Below are 18,572 nucleotides of genomic sequence, written 5' to 3' on the forward strand. Positions count from 1 at the left end.
GCGAGGATCTCAGGGCTGAATTGGTGGTAGTGGTAATTTGGTCATCCAGATATGAAGTCTCGGTATAGACCCTTGTTTCATTTACTCTCATAAATTAGCCATTTTGACTCCTCTGCCTTCAAACGAGCTTTCTTCTTATTGGTTAGCCCTTACAAACGGAGGGTTAGAACAGTCGATGGGTGGAGACCAAACCTGTAAGTCTACAAAAGTCAAATTCGGGATATTAGGGATAGGATATCATGCAGGTTTAAAAGTAGGGAAGAAAAGACTCTGAAGCATAAACCTTTTGTCCAAAAGGATTACTTGTACATACCCTGACTTCAGTATTTGAAACTGTTTGATATGAGCAACCACCAATACAATGGTACATATGAAAATAAGAAAAAGCCAAATAGGGTCAATTTGAAGTCCTGTGTTATGGCTCTCTTCCACAGCATGCCTTTTATTCTGTCTTCCTTCTCTCTCCCAACCGGTCACAGCAGATGGCCCCGCCCCTCCCTGAGCCTGGTTCGGCCGGAGGTTTCGTCCTGTTAAAAGGGAGTTTCTCCTTCCCACTGTCGCCTAAGTGCTTGCTCATAGGGGATCATTTGATTGTTAGGTTTTTCTCTGCATGTATTATTGTAGTGTCTACCTTACAATATAAAGTGCCTTGAGGCGACTGTTGTTGTGATTTGGCGCTGCATTAATAAAATTGAATATTTCATTAAAAATGTCAGTCATGTTACATATACTGTTTGGAAAAGCTTCTTCAGTCTATCAGACTTTGGCAGTGATTACTTCTAAGGATGCTCCTTGATTTTTGCTGAGTCATTTGCTAAGTATTTGAAAGAAGTGTTAGTGGTAGCAGGTAATGCGTCAGACGTCGGGTTCTAATCCCTAAATGTGTTTTGGTGGTAATTTAAGATGCCTGATTGCCTCTTAAGTCTGACATAACAAAACTGATTGAGCCGTAAAAAACCTTTTCTTTCTTTCCTTTTTCTTTGAGCACCCACACAGTAATAGATATAGACGCACATTTTCTATATCTATGCTTCCGATGCTGATCGCAAGAAGCTTGATCAGGACTGACTGGTTGTTCACATAGTCTCCCGGCTCTTAGTCCCCATCTGTGCTGGTGTTCAGACTGCTCAGTGGGATTTGCTGATGCACTGACAAGGAAGTGCTCCCTTACTGACTTCCTACTGTGGAATAATACCCCCCATGTTTGTGCATGTCCTTTTAAATAGCTTTTGCATGGATTTGAAGATTTGTATTGTCATATTGCATATCTTTAAAATGGTCATCTCATGCAGACAGCTCTGACTGTAAGCATGGATTCTCCACCCACCCACTTTTTAAGCCTTCTGTTTTTGAGTTTAAGTGTCAATCAAATTAAAGAAGCTGTGCTTAAAGAAAGAAGAGCTAAAACAGCTTGATACTTAATGAGCGTTTGTATCAAGACAGTCTTTGCTGATTTATCTGTTTAATGGACTGACCGTTCCTGCTGTAGTGTAGTGAAATCTCTCTACCTTCTTTTCAGTGGGAGTATTGAGATGACCAGCCGGCATCCTGGCCATGGAGAGAGTACTCACTCCACGGATAAACAGCCACCTGCCTTCACACCCAGGCTCCATGTCCAGCGGCCTCTGTCAAAGGAGAACATTGCCATCCACTTCTCAGCCCTTGGGAAGGAGGAAGAGGAGGAGGAAGAAGAGCTATACTGTACAACTGTCTCCACTCCCTCAGCTGCCATGTATGACTCAGATATCGTGACAGCCTTAGAAGCAAGTGAGGAGATGTTTGATGGGGTGCCATCAGGCTCTGCAGCTGGAGCTGGTGTTATTCCTGAAACATCCAGACTTTCTTCCCCTTCAAGACATCACACTATCAATTCTACCACTCAGACTCTGTCCTCAGCCTCAACTTCAAACTCCTCTCCTACAAAATCTTTGAGCTTTCCCTCCAGTGACAAACCTTTTCTAAGCCTAGCGAAGTCCATCTCCTCTGATGCCGAGTCACGTGATGGGGTTTCCTCTATTCCCGCACCATCACTAAGGCACACGCATCTCATGAAGACTCTCGTTAAATCTTTGTCTTCAGACACATCCCAGGATTTGTCCTCTTCGTCAGCATCCTACCGTCTTCCAGAATCCCGCCTTAACCTGCAACTCTTTAAGCAATTTGCTCAGTCCCGGTTATCATCTGCTGCCATGTCATCAGCTAGTGATTCTAAAACTGCCCCCTCCTCACCGTTGACATCACCAGATAACCGCAGCTTCTTCAAAGTCTCAGAAGTGGAGGCACGAATCGAAGACACCAAGCGTCGTCTATCGGAGGCAATTTCTGAACCGCTTCAGCTGTTGAGTAAGATCATGGATGAAAAGAGTGGCAACTTAGTTGGAAGCAGCATTTACCGGCCCAAGGTACTTTCTGCCAGTGCCACAGAACTGTCAAGTCTTGGTTCTATCAATGGTCCAATGGAGACTAACAATAATTACTGCATTAAGGAGGAAGAAGGAACTGAATGGGAGGGTGAAAGCCCGAGCAGACAGGCCTCTGCTTCAGCAGAATCCCCGCTGAGCACTGCCTTTGCCACTAAAAGTCCCAGCAAATCATCTTTGCTTTACATGTCTGCTCTAGCAAAGCAGGCAGAAGAGGACTATTGCATTCTGTCCAATGAGGAATTTGAGACTTTTACAGACACAGAAGGTGAAAGTGTTGATAAAACTGATAATACTGGAACCGGTAGTCTAACTAAAGTGCCACTAAGTGGTAGTACTGAACCCTGCAGCAAGGATGAATCTGAATATATTGAGCCCCTACCTAGTGTTCCATACTATACTCTCATCATCCTTACTCTACTCCTCTATGGGTGTTTTATATTGCCTCTGCCTAGTTATATTGGAGGAGTGCTGCTTGGGATTGAGCTGGGATTCCTTTTAGCCATTGGTTTTGTGTGGCTGGCAGGACCAAAACGTTCTGGAGGGAACAACATGGGACCTAGACGGCATGGAAAGCTGCTCAATGTGACCAAGTTGGACATTAAGGAACCAGATATCTACAAGGTCAGTGAAACGCTTTTAACAGAGAGGAGCCAACATGGCTTGTTTCAGACAAACTTCAAATCACATAATCTACATTTATCAACACATTTTCTTTCCTTCAGGAAAGATTTGTACATAGTTACAACAGCTGTGCGATTTAAAATCTTTTTTTTTCTTCTCAACAACAAAGCAAAAAAGCAGCAAATAAACGTAGAGAAGGATCCTAGGAGAACTATATCCAGATCAATTTAAAAGCCTTTGAATACAACAAGCCTTTTGTACTTTCAGTTGGTGGTTAGAACACATGGTTCATGGAGATACTTGGGTGACCTTTTCAATCACTGTAGAAATATGTTACATAAGTGTAGAGTTTACTCCATTTTCCAGGTACAGTGATTGATTTTGTCTCTGTGTTTGTGGCTCTTCCAAAAAGGTTTTTCTTGTTTGAATTCTGGAAAGAATATACAGTGTGTAAGGATAGCAATAGCTTTTCTAGTAAAACTATTTTGCAACACATTCCTTAAACATAATCAACTCCACGTAAAATCAGTATATCTTTGCAGGGTTGGATGAATGAGATACAGAACTACGACCCAGAGACGTATCATGCCACACTGACGCAGTCCGTCTTTGTCCGATTGGAGGGATCCATCATTCGACTGTCTAAACCCAACCACAACATCGCCCGCCGTGCCTCGCACAATGAACCAAAACCTGATGTTAACTACATCAGTCAGAAGATTTATGATCTTACATACAGCAAAGTAAGTAGTTACATGCATACATTAGAACAGAATTTATACATTCTTCCAGCTTAACTTTTTTTTTAATGTATCATAAGTCTTTTATAAATTTTGAAATTGTTACCAAAAGAAATTTAAAGAAGTTAAACTTTTCAGTTTGGCTATTATCTTTTTTTGTTAACCAAACTCTTCCCTCAGGTGTATCTCGTGCCTCAGGGTCTCGCCAGGAAGCGAGTCTGGAACAAAAAATACCCTATCTGCATTGAACTTGGCAGGCAGGATGACTTCATGTCAAAGGCAGAAGGTGAAAGAATGGAGGCCAGTGAGGGCACACGGGAGCGAGGAGAGGGAACGGGGGCATTCCAAGAGCGGAGATCATCATCATCATCATCTTCTTCCATTCTGACACTCTACCTATTTGGAAGGACTGGCAGGGATAAGGAGGAGTGGTTCCAGCGGTTTCTGTCAGCCTCTAAGCTAAAGGTGGGCTTGAAGAAAAGTTCCAGTGTTGTAGGACTTAAGAAGGGTGAGTAAGGGCTAAAAGGGCCAGAAGTCATTTATTCTTACAATATAGTTATGCTCTTATAGCAGGAATTCATCAACTCTTTGTTACTTTTGCTGTGACCCACAGCTTTGAGCTGTCACAGTCGCAACAGCAGCCGCAGCAGTCTGGATGAAGCCCTGACATCTCAGACCAAGTCAAAAGACTCATCAGTCTCTTCCACAACAGTGGGCAGTGCCAAAACCAAGCCTCTGCTGGACTACAGTGTCTACATGGGTTCCTTAATGCCTAAAGAGTCTGCAGTCAGCCCTACAGCTGCCAGCCCTGTTCTTCAGAGTCCACAGAGCAGCCCTGGAGCTGATAAGAAGGTAGCACATACTCATTTCACATTCATACTCGTAACACATTTCTCTCTAATTTCCTTTTTGAGGTGTTGTCTCATTTGCGGTGTAACCTCGTTGGACTAAACAGTGACTATACGCAATAAAAAGATCATTCTGTGACATATAATAATACATTTTACATTTGCACATATCCTTGCAACATTGTACCCATAGGAATTCCCCTTTGAGATCAATAAAGTTATTTGTATTCCTAATAAGAGGGGCACAATATGTTGTGTTGTTTGGGGATTGGGTGATATTTTGGAATCCCTTTTGGGATAAAAGGTTTATGTGGTGTTTACAGTAACTCATCTGCTCTGTCTTTAAGCTTCAGAGCACCACATCGGCTCAGGTGCAGCCCGACGGAGAAGAGGACGATTCGGTTGCCTGGGTGAATGCCACTGTAGGCCGGCTCTTCTGGGACTTCCTGACTGAGCCCTATTGGATTGAACAGGTCTCCAAGAAGATTCAGATGAAGCTCAGCAAAATACGGGTGTGTGGAACAAAGCACATAACCTTTTCCCTTTAGGACCGAGACAGGCATACAAGAGAAAAAGGAGTCATGATCAGCTTCCTGTTGATAACAGGTGTCTGGCCACACACAGAGAAGAGACAAACAAACTCTAAATGTCAGTGTGTGTGTGTGTGTGTGTGTGTGTGTGATGCAGTGCAGAAGCTCCATACCGGGTTTACAAGGAGAGGGAGAGAGAAAGAGGCACTGCATCATTTATTCTATCCCTTAACCAGCATTTTGCACATGTAGACTTTATTGGGCAGGCCTCCTCGGTATATTTTGCGAGTCATGTTTTTGTTTTGTATTTTTTTTTTTTTTTTTTTTTTCAAACCCTCCCCGCCTCCAAACATCCATCCACTCATATTTTGAAAGTTCAATTGTTGTTTACCGGCTAGCGTCTTCCGTGAACTAGACGCCCACTCTAACCACAACTTGCAGCTGCACCATGCAGCAAACTGGCTTGTGTGAATATGTCAAAATCAAAACAGAAGTTGGAGACCCCCTCCCAGCCGTCTCGATCCTGACCCCCCTCTACAGCGCCACATGCAGTTTAGTGCAGTAGAAGAAGCTGCTCGGCCCCTCAGTTTCACTCTAATCCTGTCCCCCCCCCCAGGCAAAACCTATTTCACTTCATGAAAAATATTTTGATACTGATTTAGATTTTGAAAAATGATACTCTAACTTCTATATCTGCTGTTGTCAAGGTTTTTTGTTTGTTGTTTTGTTATTGCTTACTAAGTATACTCGGAGAGTATCTTCAGCCAAATTGTATGCTTGTGTCTTTCAGTTGCCTTACTTCATGAATGAGCTCACCCTGACAGAACTGGACATGGGCTCGACCACTCCCAGAATCCTCAGGGCATCTAAACCCTGCATTAACTATCGAGGCAAGAGACAAATCAATTTGGAACCATAATACACTTACACACACACACACACACACACACAGTGAACAACTAAAAGATGCACTGGCAAACATGAGCTCTGTGCACTTTATTTTTTTTCTCTCTCAGAAGACTCTAGTTATTGTGCAATATTTGCCACGGAGAACATTCGAGTATCTCGTGTTTTTAAAAACACAGCACCTCCACACAGGCCATTCATAGTCAGATAGCTATGCCCATGGTAGAGATAACAAAGATAAGGGGTAAAATTCTAATCTTTGTTATCTATAAAGTTACAAGTGGTTTGGTGTTGCTTGTATAAAGCTGTCACAGATCTGGGTTCCAGCTTTCAGGGGATTTTTCTTTTGTTTGTTAACACTTAATGGCTAATGGTGAGCTTTGTTATCAAGATACAGTGCTAATTAGCGCTAAGCAAAATACAGATTAGATATTGCAATTTCACTAACCATGATAGGATGACAGTTGACTGTTGGTGAGCAAAATCATATTTTGTAGCATGCTGTGAACATGTCTGTGATCTGTTGGGCATTTTACCATTGAGTCTCGCTGTCGGGGTCTTCCTCTAGTGGCCATTTAAGGAACTGCAGGGTTTGGCACTCAAACACTGGTTTCATTTCTTAGTTCTGGAGATGTCTCCATGGTACAAACTGAAAAATAATTTAACTTTACTTTTGCAAAATTGCTCCCTTTTGGAAATCTCACTTATGGAAACACAACTTGAATTAAGACATATTCAGCGTTTTTGACCATTTATAAATATAGACAGTTCTGTACCACTTAGAGTAGCTGTTATCTATAGCTGATATTGTCTGAACATCAGCTCTACTATAAATGTCACTGTAATCTCTTGTCAAACATGAATGTGACTAACCTCAAATGGACTGTAGCCTAGTTTTATTTACTGTAGTTTTCTAGGTCACATAGACAAGTTTTTCATAAGCAAACATGACACTATATGTCAAAGCTTTCTTTCTACAAAAACTCCTACTCAGATTTTTTTGCTATGACTTTGCTTTTTATATTTGGTGGCAGACGCCTCTGCAGTCCAGACTTCCAGACTTTAAACTGTCAAAACTTTAGATAATGTCATTTTTAAAGCTTGGTGGACAAAAAAACTCAGAAATGACATTTTGCCTCATGACTGGCCGTGGGTCTCTTTCCCAGACTTTTTGCCGTGACTAATAAGTTCACAATTCTGAGACTGCGCTCTCCATCCAAACAACAACAACACCGGCGATCGCTGTGCTAACTTTACTGAAAGCAACCCTGTCCACACTGACAACAAAAAAGAACTAGTTAAACTGGAACGACTCAGCTTTTTCATCTTTATTTAAATTTTTGTTGCATCAGTTCACAAGAGTTGCCTCAAGTGAGTTGGAATATCCAAGCACGACTGCTGTTTAGTCCTTCTAGTTGTGAGGCGAGCCAATCAGAAGAATGTTGGCCCAGATCGAGGGCAAAAACGAGGGGCTGCAACAAGACCCAGAACAAATAAATAAGGATTATTTTTGACTGCTGCGCTAGAGTCCAACAATAAAAATTTGGAGCAGGAAATGATATAATATGTAGTATAGTACAGGTCTTTTTAAAAGTATTTTATAGCAGCAGTAGAAACAGCAACATATGAAAGTTAGGGCCACATCATTACCTGGTATAACTTCTGTGGTTGTGGTTGGATGTGGTTGCTGCTAATTATAATTTAAAAAAAAAAAAAATAACCCAAAGGAGATAACACAAGTCTTTGCTAACACCTATAAAAAGAAAAACTGCTCCATTCAAGAACATGCAAAATAGAAATTTTTGTACTGGGCAGTAACAGCCGTTTATTCACTCAGTCTGTCAGGCAGGGGCAGGAGTCGGTTCAGTAAAGCTCATAACCCTGAGCTCCTGTATTGTTGTCTTGAGTTTGGCTAACTGTATGGATGTATGAGTGGAACTGGTGTACAGTAACATTTGATTCATGCAAAAAACAAAAACGACAAAAAACCCTTTAGCAGACATGCTACAGACTGTTGTACAGAATACAACTTATTTAAAGTGTAAGGCTTTGTTTAGAAGTCTAAAGAAATTTAATTGTGTTCTCATATACAGCACAGTCCATACAGGTAGGTTGTACTTCACGGCTCTTTAGCAGGTTTTATGGTTTTATGTGCTCCAGATAAATCGAGGCTTAGCTACAGAGGTGTGGACTCGAGTCACATGACTTGGACTCGAGTCAGACTCGAGTCATTAATTTTATGACTTTAGACTTGACTTGAAAAAATGTTCTAAGACTTGTGACTTGACTTGGACTTTTACACCAATGACTTGGGACTTGAATTGGACTTGAACCGGTTTACTTGAAAAGACTTGATATTTTACCCCAAATATAAAATTTAACATGCATATTATATAGAGATTGAAAATGTGACGTCATTCACGGGTAGAACCGCAAAGGATTCTGGGAACTCGTGGCAAGCGGTACTAGCGCACGCAGGCTTTCAATTAAAATCAGTCACACAGCGATAAAAAGAAACACAAAAATGTCAAGAAGCTGTTGTATTATTAACTGCAATAGCCGGTCGCATGACAGCCACGGGAAGCCGACGGGTAAAGAGATCGGTTGTTATCGGATTACGTCGTGGAAGAGAAATTGTTCGAGCCATGTTTCCGAAGTAACAAAGAGGCGACTGGATTGCAGCCATTCAAAGATCAAATATAACGTCCTAGAACACTCCAGCTCACAGGTTAGTCTGCTCCAAGCATTTACACAAAGGTCAGTCTGCTGTTGTAGTTAATGCGTCATTTTTCTTAACATAATTGGTGATATAGGTTACAAGCAAGTCTGGCGCTGAACAGAAATTGTCGCGCTATGCTTCTTTGTTTATTGTGCATAAATAGTAAATTATCCTGACACAATATTGCGTTTCGCTTCTGTTATTATGGTACACTGACAAAAACACATACTTTTATTCACAGGATAAAACAGGTTTTTTGTATCACTAATTGCCCAGTACGATTACAGCATACAATATTATTGTCACTGCTACATTTCTGTGATGCTACCAGAAATTATTTCCACTACTAATTAATTACCGTTGAGCTCAAAGGTTATATTAATAAACGGTTAACGAATGTGTATTTATGAAGACGATTTGTGAGACTGGTAAACTTATGATACGTACGATGGTCTTTCGTTCTACACGGTGCATTTCAAGGTCCTGCACCCATCCGTCGGTAAACTGTACCTGGGCTTGTTGCAGTGACCGGAAGTTACTAAACTTCATGAGTGTATGCACTCACTCCAAGAACCGTATAATTATAAATATGCATATAAATATGCTACGATGTGATGGCTGACTTCATCTAACTAGCAAATGTTTTCCAGGCTACGTTGGTGATACAGTTTTTTTTAATGTGTATGATATTTTTGTCATGCGATTTTAAAGCTGGTCCTACAACCGCATCCAAGAATAACATGCAGCTTATCTCAGAACTGTCGGTGAAAATTATTCTTGGAGCTAAGTTTAATTGAGCTGCATTTTAAAGAGGTGCAATTTCACAATTTGTGTATATTTTCTAAGTTCACTATTTTGTATGTGTTGAGAAAAACACAGATTTTAAAATTACATGGTCTAATATTTACATTTAGCATATAACTGCAACATTTTTCATTTGTTTTTTTTAAAGACTCGAAAGGACTTGAAATTCAAAGTTTCAGACTTGTGACTTGACTCGGACTTTTACACCAGTGACTTGAGACTCGACTCTGACTTGCCTGACATTACTTGAGACTTGACTTGAGACTTGAGGATAAAGACTTGAGACTTACTTGAGACTTGCAAAACAATGACTTGGTCCCACCTCTGCTTAGCTATGTGAGGTCTTAGCTCTGCATAACTATGCATGTTCTAGAGCACAAGCAGCTTTTACATGAATACTTCTGTGACTATTCAGTAATGCAGGCGCACTGAGCTTTCCTTTCGCTTGTACAACGTAACCTTTGTCATTCTACATTCTGTAACTGATCTCTCTTTTCATCTGTTTCGCATGCACAATCTTCTATTTCTCTTCCTGGTTTTCTCTTCCCCTTGCTTTCCCTTTCATTTCATCTTCCTCTTTGTGCCTCTACTCACTCTTTTCTCATCCCAACGCTATGAGTCACTGCTTCATTTTCATCACTGCAGCAGCACTCGCATAACTCTATAATAAGGGCAGGAATTGATTGTGTCTCCAGCTGAGATGGCAACAGTAGTTCTTGGTTCAGTTCCAGACAAAAAACCCATCAGAAGTCTCTCTAAACATAATCAGTTCGCATGGAGCTCGTTTTCACTGATGATGTTGATATTTTGTCAGTTTTTATCGCACTTACTCCCCAAACAGCTAAGGTTGCCAGAGGTTTCTTTTCTTTATCACAGACAGTAAGTGAATTGACAGATATCACTTACATTCAATCAAAATTTGTGATTTTGATTTTTGTTTTAGCCATATTTCTTGGAGGTCGGGGGCAAGTGTTTTATCTTATTTTTATGCCAGGTATTTCAGGTTTTAGGAAACTTGCAATCAAAATGGTCAGTTTAGGTTTCCTTTGGAAATTTCCACTGGTGTTGTAGGGGCTGAATCCTTCAGGCAGCTCAGGTCCTCCTTTATCTCGTCTCATGCCGCTCCTTCCTGTAACAATCCTGCTGAGTGCAATGGATCGATGAATCTTTTCAGCTGTGCATGTGTGCATGTCTTGGCAAGCAATTGTATCTACGTGCCTGCACATTTGTATTCATGCATGTTTGTTGTTACATGCTTTTTTTTTTTTTTTTTTTTTTCTCTTAATGTCAGTTTCTGATGGACACAAGAAAACAAGTACCCTCCCTGTATATGTGAAGGTATTTCTTTGCAGTTTGTTTGGTGGGGCTTCACCCTAATTAGGGAAGCACTGCTCTGATCCAGCTGCTTGCACCGAGGTCATCTTCTTTGTCCAGACTTACAAAAACTCTGTGCTCCTAACCCAACCTGCCTCAGCTCACACCTCTCCAAATTGGTGGGCCCATCAATGCCCTGTAGGCTCAGCTGATCGAAGCTGTTCTTTCAGCCCCACAGTCTTTCTGACTTCCTGTCTATTTTTAACCAGCTGTTTTGTCAGACATTACTAACTCTCTGTACTTTCTGTACTTTCATTTGTTCCAGGTCCTTTTTTTTTCACCCCCTCGACTTTTGGTTTTGTCTTTAACGGCTTTAACTCTGTGTTTCTGTCTGGCACAGCAAACTTATGGCATTATCTAGTCATTTAACACAAACCAACGGTATCAAGGCAGCAAAACAGTGAAAACAAAGCATGCAGTTTCAGTCCTGTGTGTACTTTCCCCACATGTCAGCTCTTGTTAATATCTGAACAAGTTTCCATCATAACCTTTCCATTTTGATAGTACTAATACTTAAACAGCAACAACAAGTATCCAAAGCCGAAATATCTGTATTACAGATGATTTGTTAAGTAACAACCTATATTAACATCCCAGCATGTTTGGTCTTTTGACCAATCATAGCACTTCAGAGGCTCTAACAGTCAAAACCAGGATCATAATGTGAACCCTGAAGCTAATGGGGATCCATTGCAGCCAAATTAGCAACAGTGTGACGCATAAGTACTTAGAAGATTTAGTCAGAAACCTCCCACTGGCATTTTGAATAACTTAGGGAAGCTTTGTTAAGACAAATTAACAGTGAATTGCAATAATCCAAATGTGATGGATATAAAGGCATGATCATCAAGCTCCAGTTCAGCATGACACAATGGAACTTCACTTGGCACACCAAGGATACAAAGTTTCCATTACCTTACCTACCACAAAAGTGTCGGGAGCACAAACAAGGACTTCTGTTTTCCCATCATTAATGTGGAGACAACTGTCAGCCATCCCAACGTCTGAGCACCTGTGCAAGATCTGCAACTTAGTCCTTAAAGGAGAGATATAACTGATTGTTATCTGCATTGCAGTGATAAGAAAAAGTGCTTGAAATGTGCTAAAGTCAGATCCAGCATCAACCAAAAAGAGCATTCTCCTACATCACAATGTTACAGGACCTTTAGGGGTCAGTATCTTGCCAAAGGCATAAACTTGAGCAGCCAGGAACCAAACCACCAACATTCCAGTTATTAGAACACTTGTAAAGGTGTGGGGCCATTATCTGCTCCAGGACATTGATTCTCCAAGTCTCTGTATCTCTGTTGCAGGGATTAAAGACTATTCTTTCAAAAGATATTTCCTTTTTTGGTGTTTTTAATGATGATGTTGGACAGTGTGGTCTAACACATTAGTCAAGAATCTTCCTCATGTATAGAACTGATGACTATGAAGGTCATATATCATGCAAATTATATTGCACTTTTTTTTTTTTTCAATCCCAAAAATGTTTCGTCAAGGATAAAAAAAGATCACTTTTGTTTGATGGGGAACAAGTTGACCCACAATAGCTGTCTCGCCCACCTGAGCCCACTGTAGGGAAAAAGGTTTCAGATTAGACCCTTAATTCATCCTGTTCAGATTTAAAAGCCTGTTCTCGATGGGCTGTTGTCACGAAGCTGTTAAATAACTACCCAGGTTGTGGACTTTTTGGCTCCCTACTGCTGTTCATCAGTTCCTCATCTCTCAAACTTTGCTGCCCTCTAGTGGTGCCAAGAGAAACACACTAACAAGTTTATAGTAAGTCTTTGCACACAAAGACCATGTGACTATTTTATAAGGAGAGAATTGGGGGTGGAAAAAAATGGGGAAACATGGGGGGGGGGGGGCATACACAGCCTGCCCCAGTCAAGCCAAGCTTTCTATGGAGATTTTTAACAAGTTTCTACTATCAGATTACAGCAAATTTGGTAGTACAGAGGTAACAAGAAAAGAGGAGGGAAAGGAGAGCCCTGTTTTTTGCAGCCAGATCTCCCTGCTGTTATCAAACAGAGGCTTAGGGAAAAGCTGTGTGCTCTCCAACTGTTCCGCCTACGTTTAAAGGATGTCTTCCAGTTTTTCCCTTCCTTCTCGGGGTGCTTCAGTGTGTCTTTCTCATCTAAGCAGAGAGATCAAGAAAATAAAATCAGTTGGGTTCCCTGCTTTAGTGATGCTTGGAGGGGAATGAGAGGTGCCACAGAAAGAGCAGCACAGCTTTATGAGAATAGTGAGAGTAAGTCTGAGACGAGAGGTGGTGAGGATGACTGTGAAATGGAAGATTCTCAATGTTTTAGCTTCAAAATTAGTAATTATGTTTCTTTCTACTGTCACTAATAGACTCAGATTGGGAAGCCATTTTTTACAATATAACAGTGATCTGCTAATCTTACATTTTGCAGTTTCATATCTTACTTTTTTTTTTCCTCATATCGACCTTCCTAGTAATTTTTTTTTTTTTTTTTTTTTTTCCCCCTCAGGTCTGTGGTTTGACCTAGAGATGACCTACAGTGGCTCCTTCCTGATGACCCTGGAAACCAAGATGAACCTCATTCGCCTGGGCAAGGAGGGAGAAAGCCTGCGCCCTGGCGAATTTGGCAAAGATGGGTAAGACAGTCGATCTCCACCACAATACTGTGTGCACCTGTTGGAACAGCCTTTGTTGGATTTAATGCAGAGTTTTGTGGGGGGTGGGGGGGGTTCTCCTGGGACTTAAACAACGCGTGTGGTCTTTAGTATCTAGTACACTGTCCGGTACCTCACCTGTTTCTCTCAGTGTTTTGTCTTTTCTGTCTCCTATACCTCCCCCCCCCCTCTTTTTCCCTGCTGTTAACTTTGGATTCTGCCTATATGGGGTTGTTAATCGGATGCATTTCTTCCCTCGGTGAGTGCTTTAATCAGCATCAGCTTTCATTTTCCAGTTACAGTTTCTTTAGTTTGGGAGTCGTCATTTCCTAATACCAGCTATAATCTCATTAGCTTTTACTTCATCTCTCTCCATTTTCATCCCTCGGATTACGTCTTTGCACTACAGAGCAGTAACATGTTAGTATGTTAATGTAATACAGATCAGGAGGCACAGATTCCACTTTTTTCAAGTCCTGGTATGTTGTGACACTCTGTACTACTGTCAAGAGTTATTAGAAAGCTCTGAAAGAGTAAAAAGTATCTGACAGCATTGATTTTCTGACATTAAATAAGGATAAGGTCATGTATTGACAGTCATCTGTGCCATCCATCCATTTCTCATCCAGTCACTCCTGTCAAAGGATCACTTTTCTTGTGTTGAGCAAACGTCAGCTAACCATACAGATAACCCACCGTCTAAAGACAAGAGAAAAAATAATAATCTTTCTATCTTCTGGCTTCAGTCAGCTCGGGGATTTCAGCAACTGTCAGGAGACATTGGCCATTCTGCTAAGCATGCCAAAGAGGCATTTGGAAACTAAACATCACGTCTGAAAGTGATTAGACCACTGGGCCTGAACCAAAGTCGGCTGTCAAAAATTCCTCTGTCTCACAGTACAATCAAAAGAAGAACTGAGAACATGTCACATGACAGATACGGATACAGGTGTCCTGTCAATTCTTCCATTGCTTTTTGGTGTAAAAGGTGCAAATTAAAACCACTGGTCTACAATATGAATGTTTGGGGATTCCCAAAAATAATGGGAAAGGGGGCTTTTTTTTTTTTTTCAAGGTCTCATGAGGAAACAAGGTGTACACCACCTGAAAAATTGTGAAAATAATTCTCGTGAAGCTTTGTTTTTCTTTTCTTTTTTAGTAACTTACTAAGTTGTTTATTAAAACAGCGTTATAAGCATGTGTGCATGTGAGTAATCATAGATGGCATATTAAAAACGATAAAAAACACAAAGCAAAACCGTTTGCATTTGTTAATAAATGCATAGAAGCCAGCACATTACAATCCTCATTTATTTGTTCATGTGTTTCTAGATACAGGCCACGAACTTACTGCTTGGCTGACAGTGATGAAGAGTCATCCAGCGCAGGTTCATCAGATGAGGAAGACTCCTCAGATGTTTCCAATGATTTGACTGGAGCGGAGGGGTGAGTGTAAAGGGGCGTGCTTTTTGTAATCAAAGGACTGTAAATGTAAACAGGAAATGAGTGTTATGATTACTTCAGGTTACAAAAGTACTGGTTAAATTTAATTGGAACTGGGACTGTCTAAAAAAATGTATGTGTAATTCATTTCTGATCACTAATTCTAAAATAATTTCACCTGTCACATCTGTATTTATTTCACTAATAAAACTAAATAATAGAAGAAATCAAAATGAAAAAATAGAATTATTGGATTACAGGAAAGTTTGCATTGTTTAACCCAAATCTTCCTTTTAATAAATACAGCTTTGTTGGAGGACATAAATCGAGCAAGATCATGCGCTTTGTGGACAAGATCACAAAGTCCAAATACTTCCAGAAGGCCACAGAGACGGAGTTCATCAAAAAGAAAATGGAAGAAGTGTCCAACACACCGCTGCTGCTCACGGTGGAGGTGCAGGAGCTCCAAGGAACACTGGCAGTCAACATTCCCCCTCCTCCTACTGACAGGATATGGTATGTGAAGAAAGTCTTGTCCTGCTGTGTAACCTGTGGAATGCACAGAGTGAAGGTGCAGGTTTACCAGAATGACAACAACACGTTTGTTGTAAACAGTTTTTTAGACTCCAGATACCTTTACCCTAAACTTAAATCCAACTACCTTTGTTTATTAAGTAAACTGTGAGGATACCCAGAACTGGTGGAATTACTCAGCTAAATAAATGTGTATTTCTTTATACAGTCTCTTACTGCCCTCTAGTGGTGGCCATATGTCAGTCGTTAGCCGTGATGGTGAGGGTGTTGATTGTTTTCTGGTGCAGGTATGGCTTCAGGACACCACCTCACCTGGAACTGAAGGCACGACCTAAACTGGGAGAAAGAGAAGTCACTCTGGCTCATGTCACAGACTGGATAGAGAAAAAACTGAAGCAGGAATTCGAGGTATCGTAAACACAACATTTCTCTTTAATTTTTGTAAGTCACTGACACAGTCATACTTCGGAGCACAGCAACATTTATTTATGGTTCCGTACAGAAGGTAGAGCTAAAAAGACACACTTTGCTGATGTGCTTATGGTCTTCGTCTATGTATGGATTTATGTATGCATATTAGTATGTAGGGTAAAGTGTAGAGCAAGGCAGTGATGCCAGCAGTTGTAGTCCTCAACCATGCGCACAATTATGACAACAGCAGATGGTGTTTAGAGGATTTGATGCACTTGAGACGCATTTTTGGGTGCATGCACTTTTGTAATGGAGTGAAGGTTAAAAACAAGTGTTAACATCATTAGCTGTAGATTGTTACACAGTCAACATTTCAGCTCCTTAATTACCTTTTTGGCAGTTTTTACTCATCTGGCATGTTAGTTAGGGAGCTGCTGCTACTTCACATCAAAGGGATTCAGTTGAGTGGGTTCAAGCATCTGACTAGGATGCTTCCTGAACACCTACCAATGGAGATGTTTCACTCAGACCCAAGACACACAGAAATCCCTAGAAATTATTCAAATTTTCCACCCATTTTCAGTCTAGTCAATTAATGCACTAGGAACATGAGTGCATTTTATTAATAAACTGGGCAAATTAACCACTTCACTTTAGGTTTCACGCTGAATCAAGCATATTAAATACTGCCTGTCCATTATCTCTCCATCTTTTAGAAAATCCTTGTAATGCCAAACATGGATGACGTGTGGCTGCCGATCATGCATTCTGCCATGGACCCACGCACAGCTGGTGGCCCTTTAGTTGGCCCCCCAGTGGACCCAGAGCCTTCCCAGCCAGAGAGGGAGAGCACCAGCCAGCCATGATGATTGTTTACAGTATTTCCTAACTATTACAGCGTCTTAGAATGGAAACCGGAGCCAAAGTCGATAGGTCTGACGCTACTGTAACACGAACACATTCCCATAGAATAGACTATGAATTCTACAAGAACAAGGTAGAGTCGACCAAATAAACACTAATGACAAACAAACTGTTGCTTGCTGCTCCCTTAAGTGGTATTTATCAGAGGATAGATTGATTTGTCTTTTAGAGTTTAAGGATGGACATATGAAGGGAGTCACGTTTGGCTCAAAACCGGGAGGGGGTTAAGCTAATAAGAGGAGAACATATAAGTATATAATGTGCTATGAACATGTCAATGTGAAAGCATTCACCACATACCTTACAGCCTGCACGTGATGAGACAGTGAGACGGCGCATGGTAGGCCTTTTTAGTTTAGAGACTGAGCAAGTGGTGCTCACAGCGTGATGTATGTAGATTTTTCTAGAGAAACAGGCGAAATAAATCAGATACTTGATGTTTATTTACCGAAAAAGATTAAACCTTTAAGTGGCTTTGTGTCAGCGACTTTTAATCAGGTGTTAACTTACAGTATTGATTTGTGCTGTGACCAGATCTTGAACACCCCGTTCACTTGCCAAACCCTGTTCTTTTTTTTTTTTTTTTTTTTCCTTGTTTTTTTTATTAATGCCACTGATGCCATTATCCGTGTTAACATGGAAGAAATGCTCAAGAGCAAACATGCGTCATGTAGGAACTGTCGTTCACAGCGTAAATTTAATGCTTATGACAAGTACGCAACAAATAAGTGCAATGTTAGAAATGCTACATAGAATTTAAAATGATAGAGACTATAAGTGTATGTCTGAGAAGTAAGAGCCCTGTAACACGTCTGCTGAATGTACGTACGGGTGTTTGTGGCTTCAGTTGTTTTTGAATGGAAACGTCTTTTCTCCCGGCAAACATTTGACTGGGATATGCAAATTATTGCACAAATACTAATGAAGGTTTTCTTATGATAAACACTAGCTCTCCTTGCATATCATTTTAGACATGTCCTATTCGATAATCGGGCTTACGGAGAGCTGAGTGGCTTATTTATCGATGCACTTAACAGTTTTAATTAAGATATGTGACAGTGCTTTAAAACGACTTTAACCTCCACACTGTATGTAGAAGGACACTTCAGTGAAGCTAAGGTACAGACTGGTTCATAAACCTATTGCCAAGAATGTGCACCCTTCTGGGGGAAAAAAGAAAAAAAAGCTCGTTAACTTTGTTTCTAATCTTAACCAAAGTCCTTTAATTAGGCCCAGAGTTGGACTGCTCTTTCTGCTCACAGGTACACATCTTGTATTGACAAAGCATTGTGAAGTGACATTTACAGATGTACTACAGTACATGCGTTAATGTTGAGGGGGTTTTTTTTCCTTGTATTTTGGAAGTCTAAGTGGGTTATGGTTTCAGGTTTTGTGTCAATGTTTTTGGTATAAAGAGAATTAAAAGAGAATTTTTTGATGATATATGTAAAGCTCATGAAGTTATTTGTATCTGTGAATTATTCATGACTTTTTAAAATTTACATTTTAATTTCAAAGCCAAATCCAGTGATTATGTGTATCTGCCTTATTTATAGAGCAAAATAAATCTTGTCAAAGCTTTTTATTGTTGTTTTTTGCTTTCTCACAATTTGGGTTGCAAATGCTTAGTTTATCTTCTCTAGCAGTGGGTC

At 40.6% G+C, this 18,572-nt stretch overlaps 1 protein-coding gene across 3 annotated transcripts in view; it reads left to right on the plus strand.

Moving 5' to 3' along the window:
* The window catches only part of LOC308395413 (testis-expressed protein 2-like), a 34,064-nt gene extending 15,563 nt beyond the window's left edge, over positions 1–18,501 (plus strand). For 2 of the 3 annotated variants that reach the window (XM_080880261.1, XM_080880262.1), the window contains 11 exons: positions 1,520–3,044; positions 3,587–3,787; positions 3,965–4,292; positions 4,398–4,636; positions 4,980–5,144; positions 5,953–6,052; positions 13,464–13,590; positions 14,941–15,054; positions 15,358–15,567; positions 15,873–15,993; positions 16,713–18,501. In XM_080880261.1, the coding sequence (XP_080736387.1) occupies positions 1,533–3,044; positions 3,587–3,787; positions 3,965–4,292; positions 4,398–4,636; positions 4,980–5,144; positions 5,953–6,052; positions 13,464–13,590; positions 14,941–15,054; positions 15,358–15,567; positions 15,873–15,993; positions 16,713–16,862 (3,267 nt within the window). In that variant the 5' untranslated portion in view covers positions 1,520–1,532 and the 3' untranslated portion in view covers positions 16,863–18,501. The remainder of the gene's footprint in view (positions 1–1,519; positions 3,045–3,586; positions 3,788–3,964; positions 4,293–4,397; positions 4,637–4,979; positions 5,145–5,952; positions 6,053–13,463; positions 13,591–14,940; positions 15,055–15,357; positions 15,568–15,872; positions 15,994–16,712) is intronic. The other variant, XM_080880263.1, reaches the window with a different exon arrangement.
* The last annotated feature ends 71 nt before the right edge of the window (positions 18,502–18,572 follow it).

This window comes from Rhamphochromis sp. 'chilingali' (genome assembly GCF_963969265.1).
Source record: "Rhamphochromis sp. 'chilingali' genome assembly, chromosome: 4".
Classification (NCBI taxonomy): domain Eukaryota; kingdom Metazoa; phylum Chordata; class Actinopteri; order Cichliformes; family Cichlidae; genus Rhamphochromis; species Rhamphochromis sp. 'chilingali'.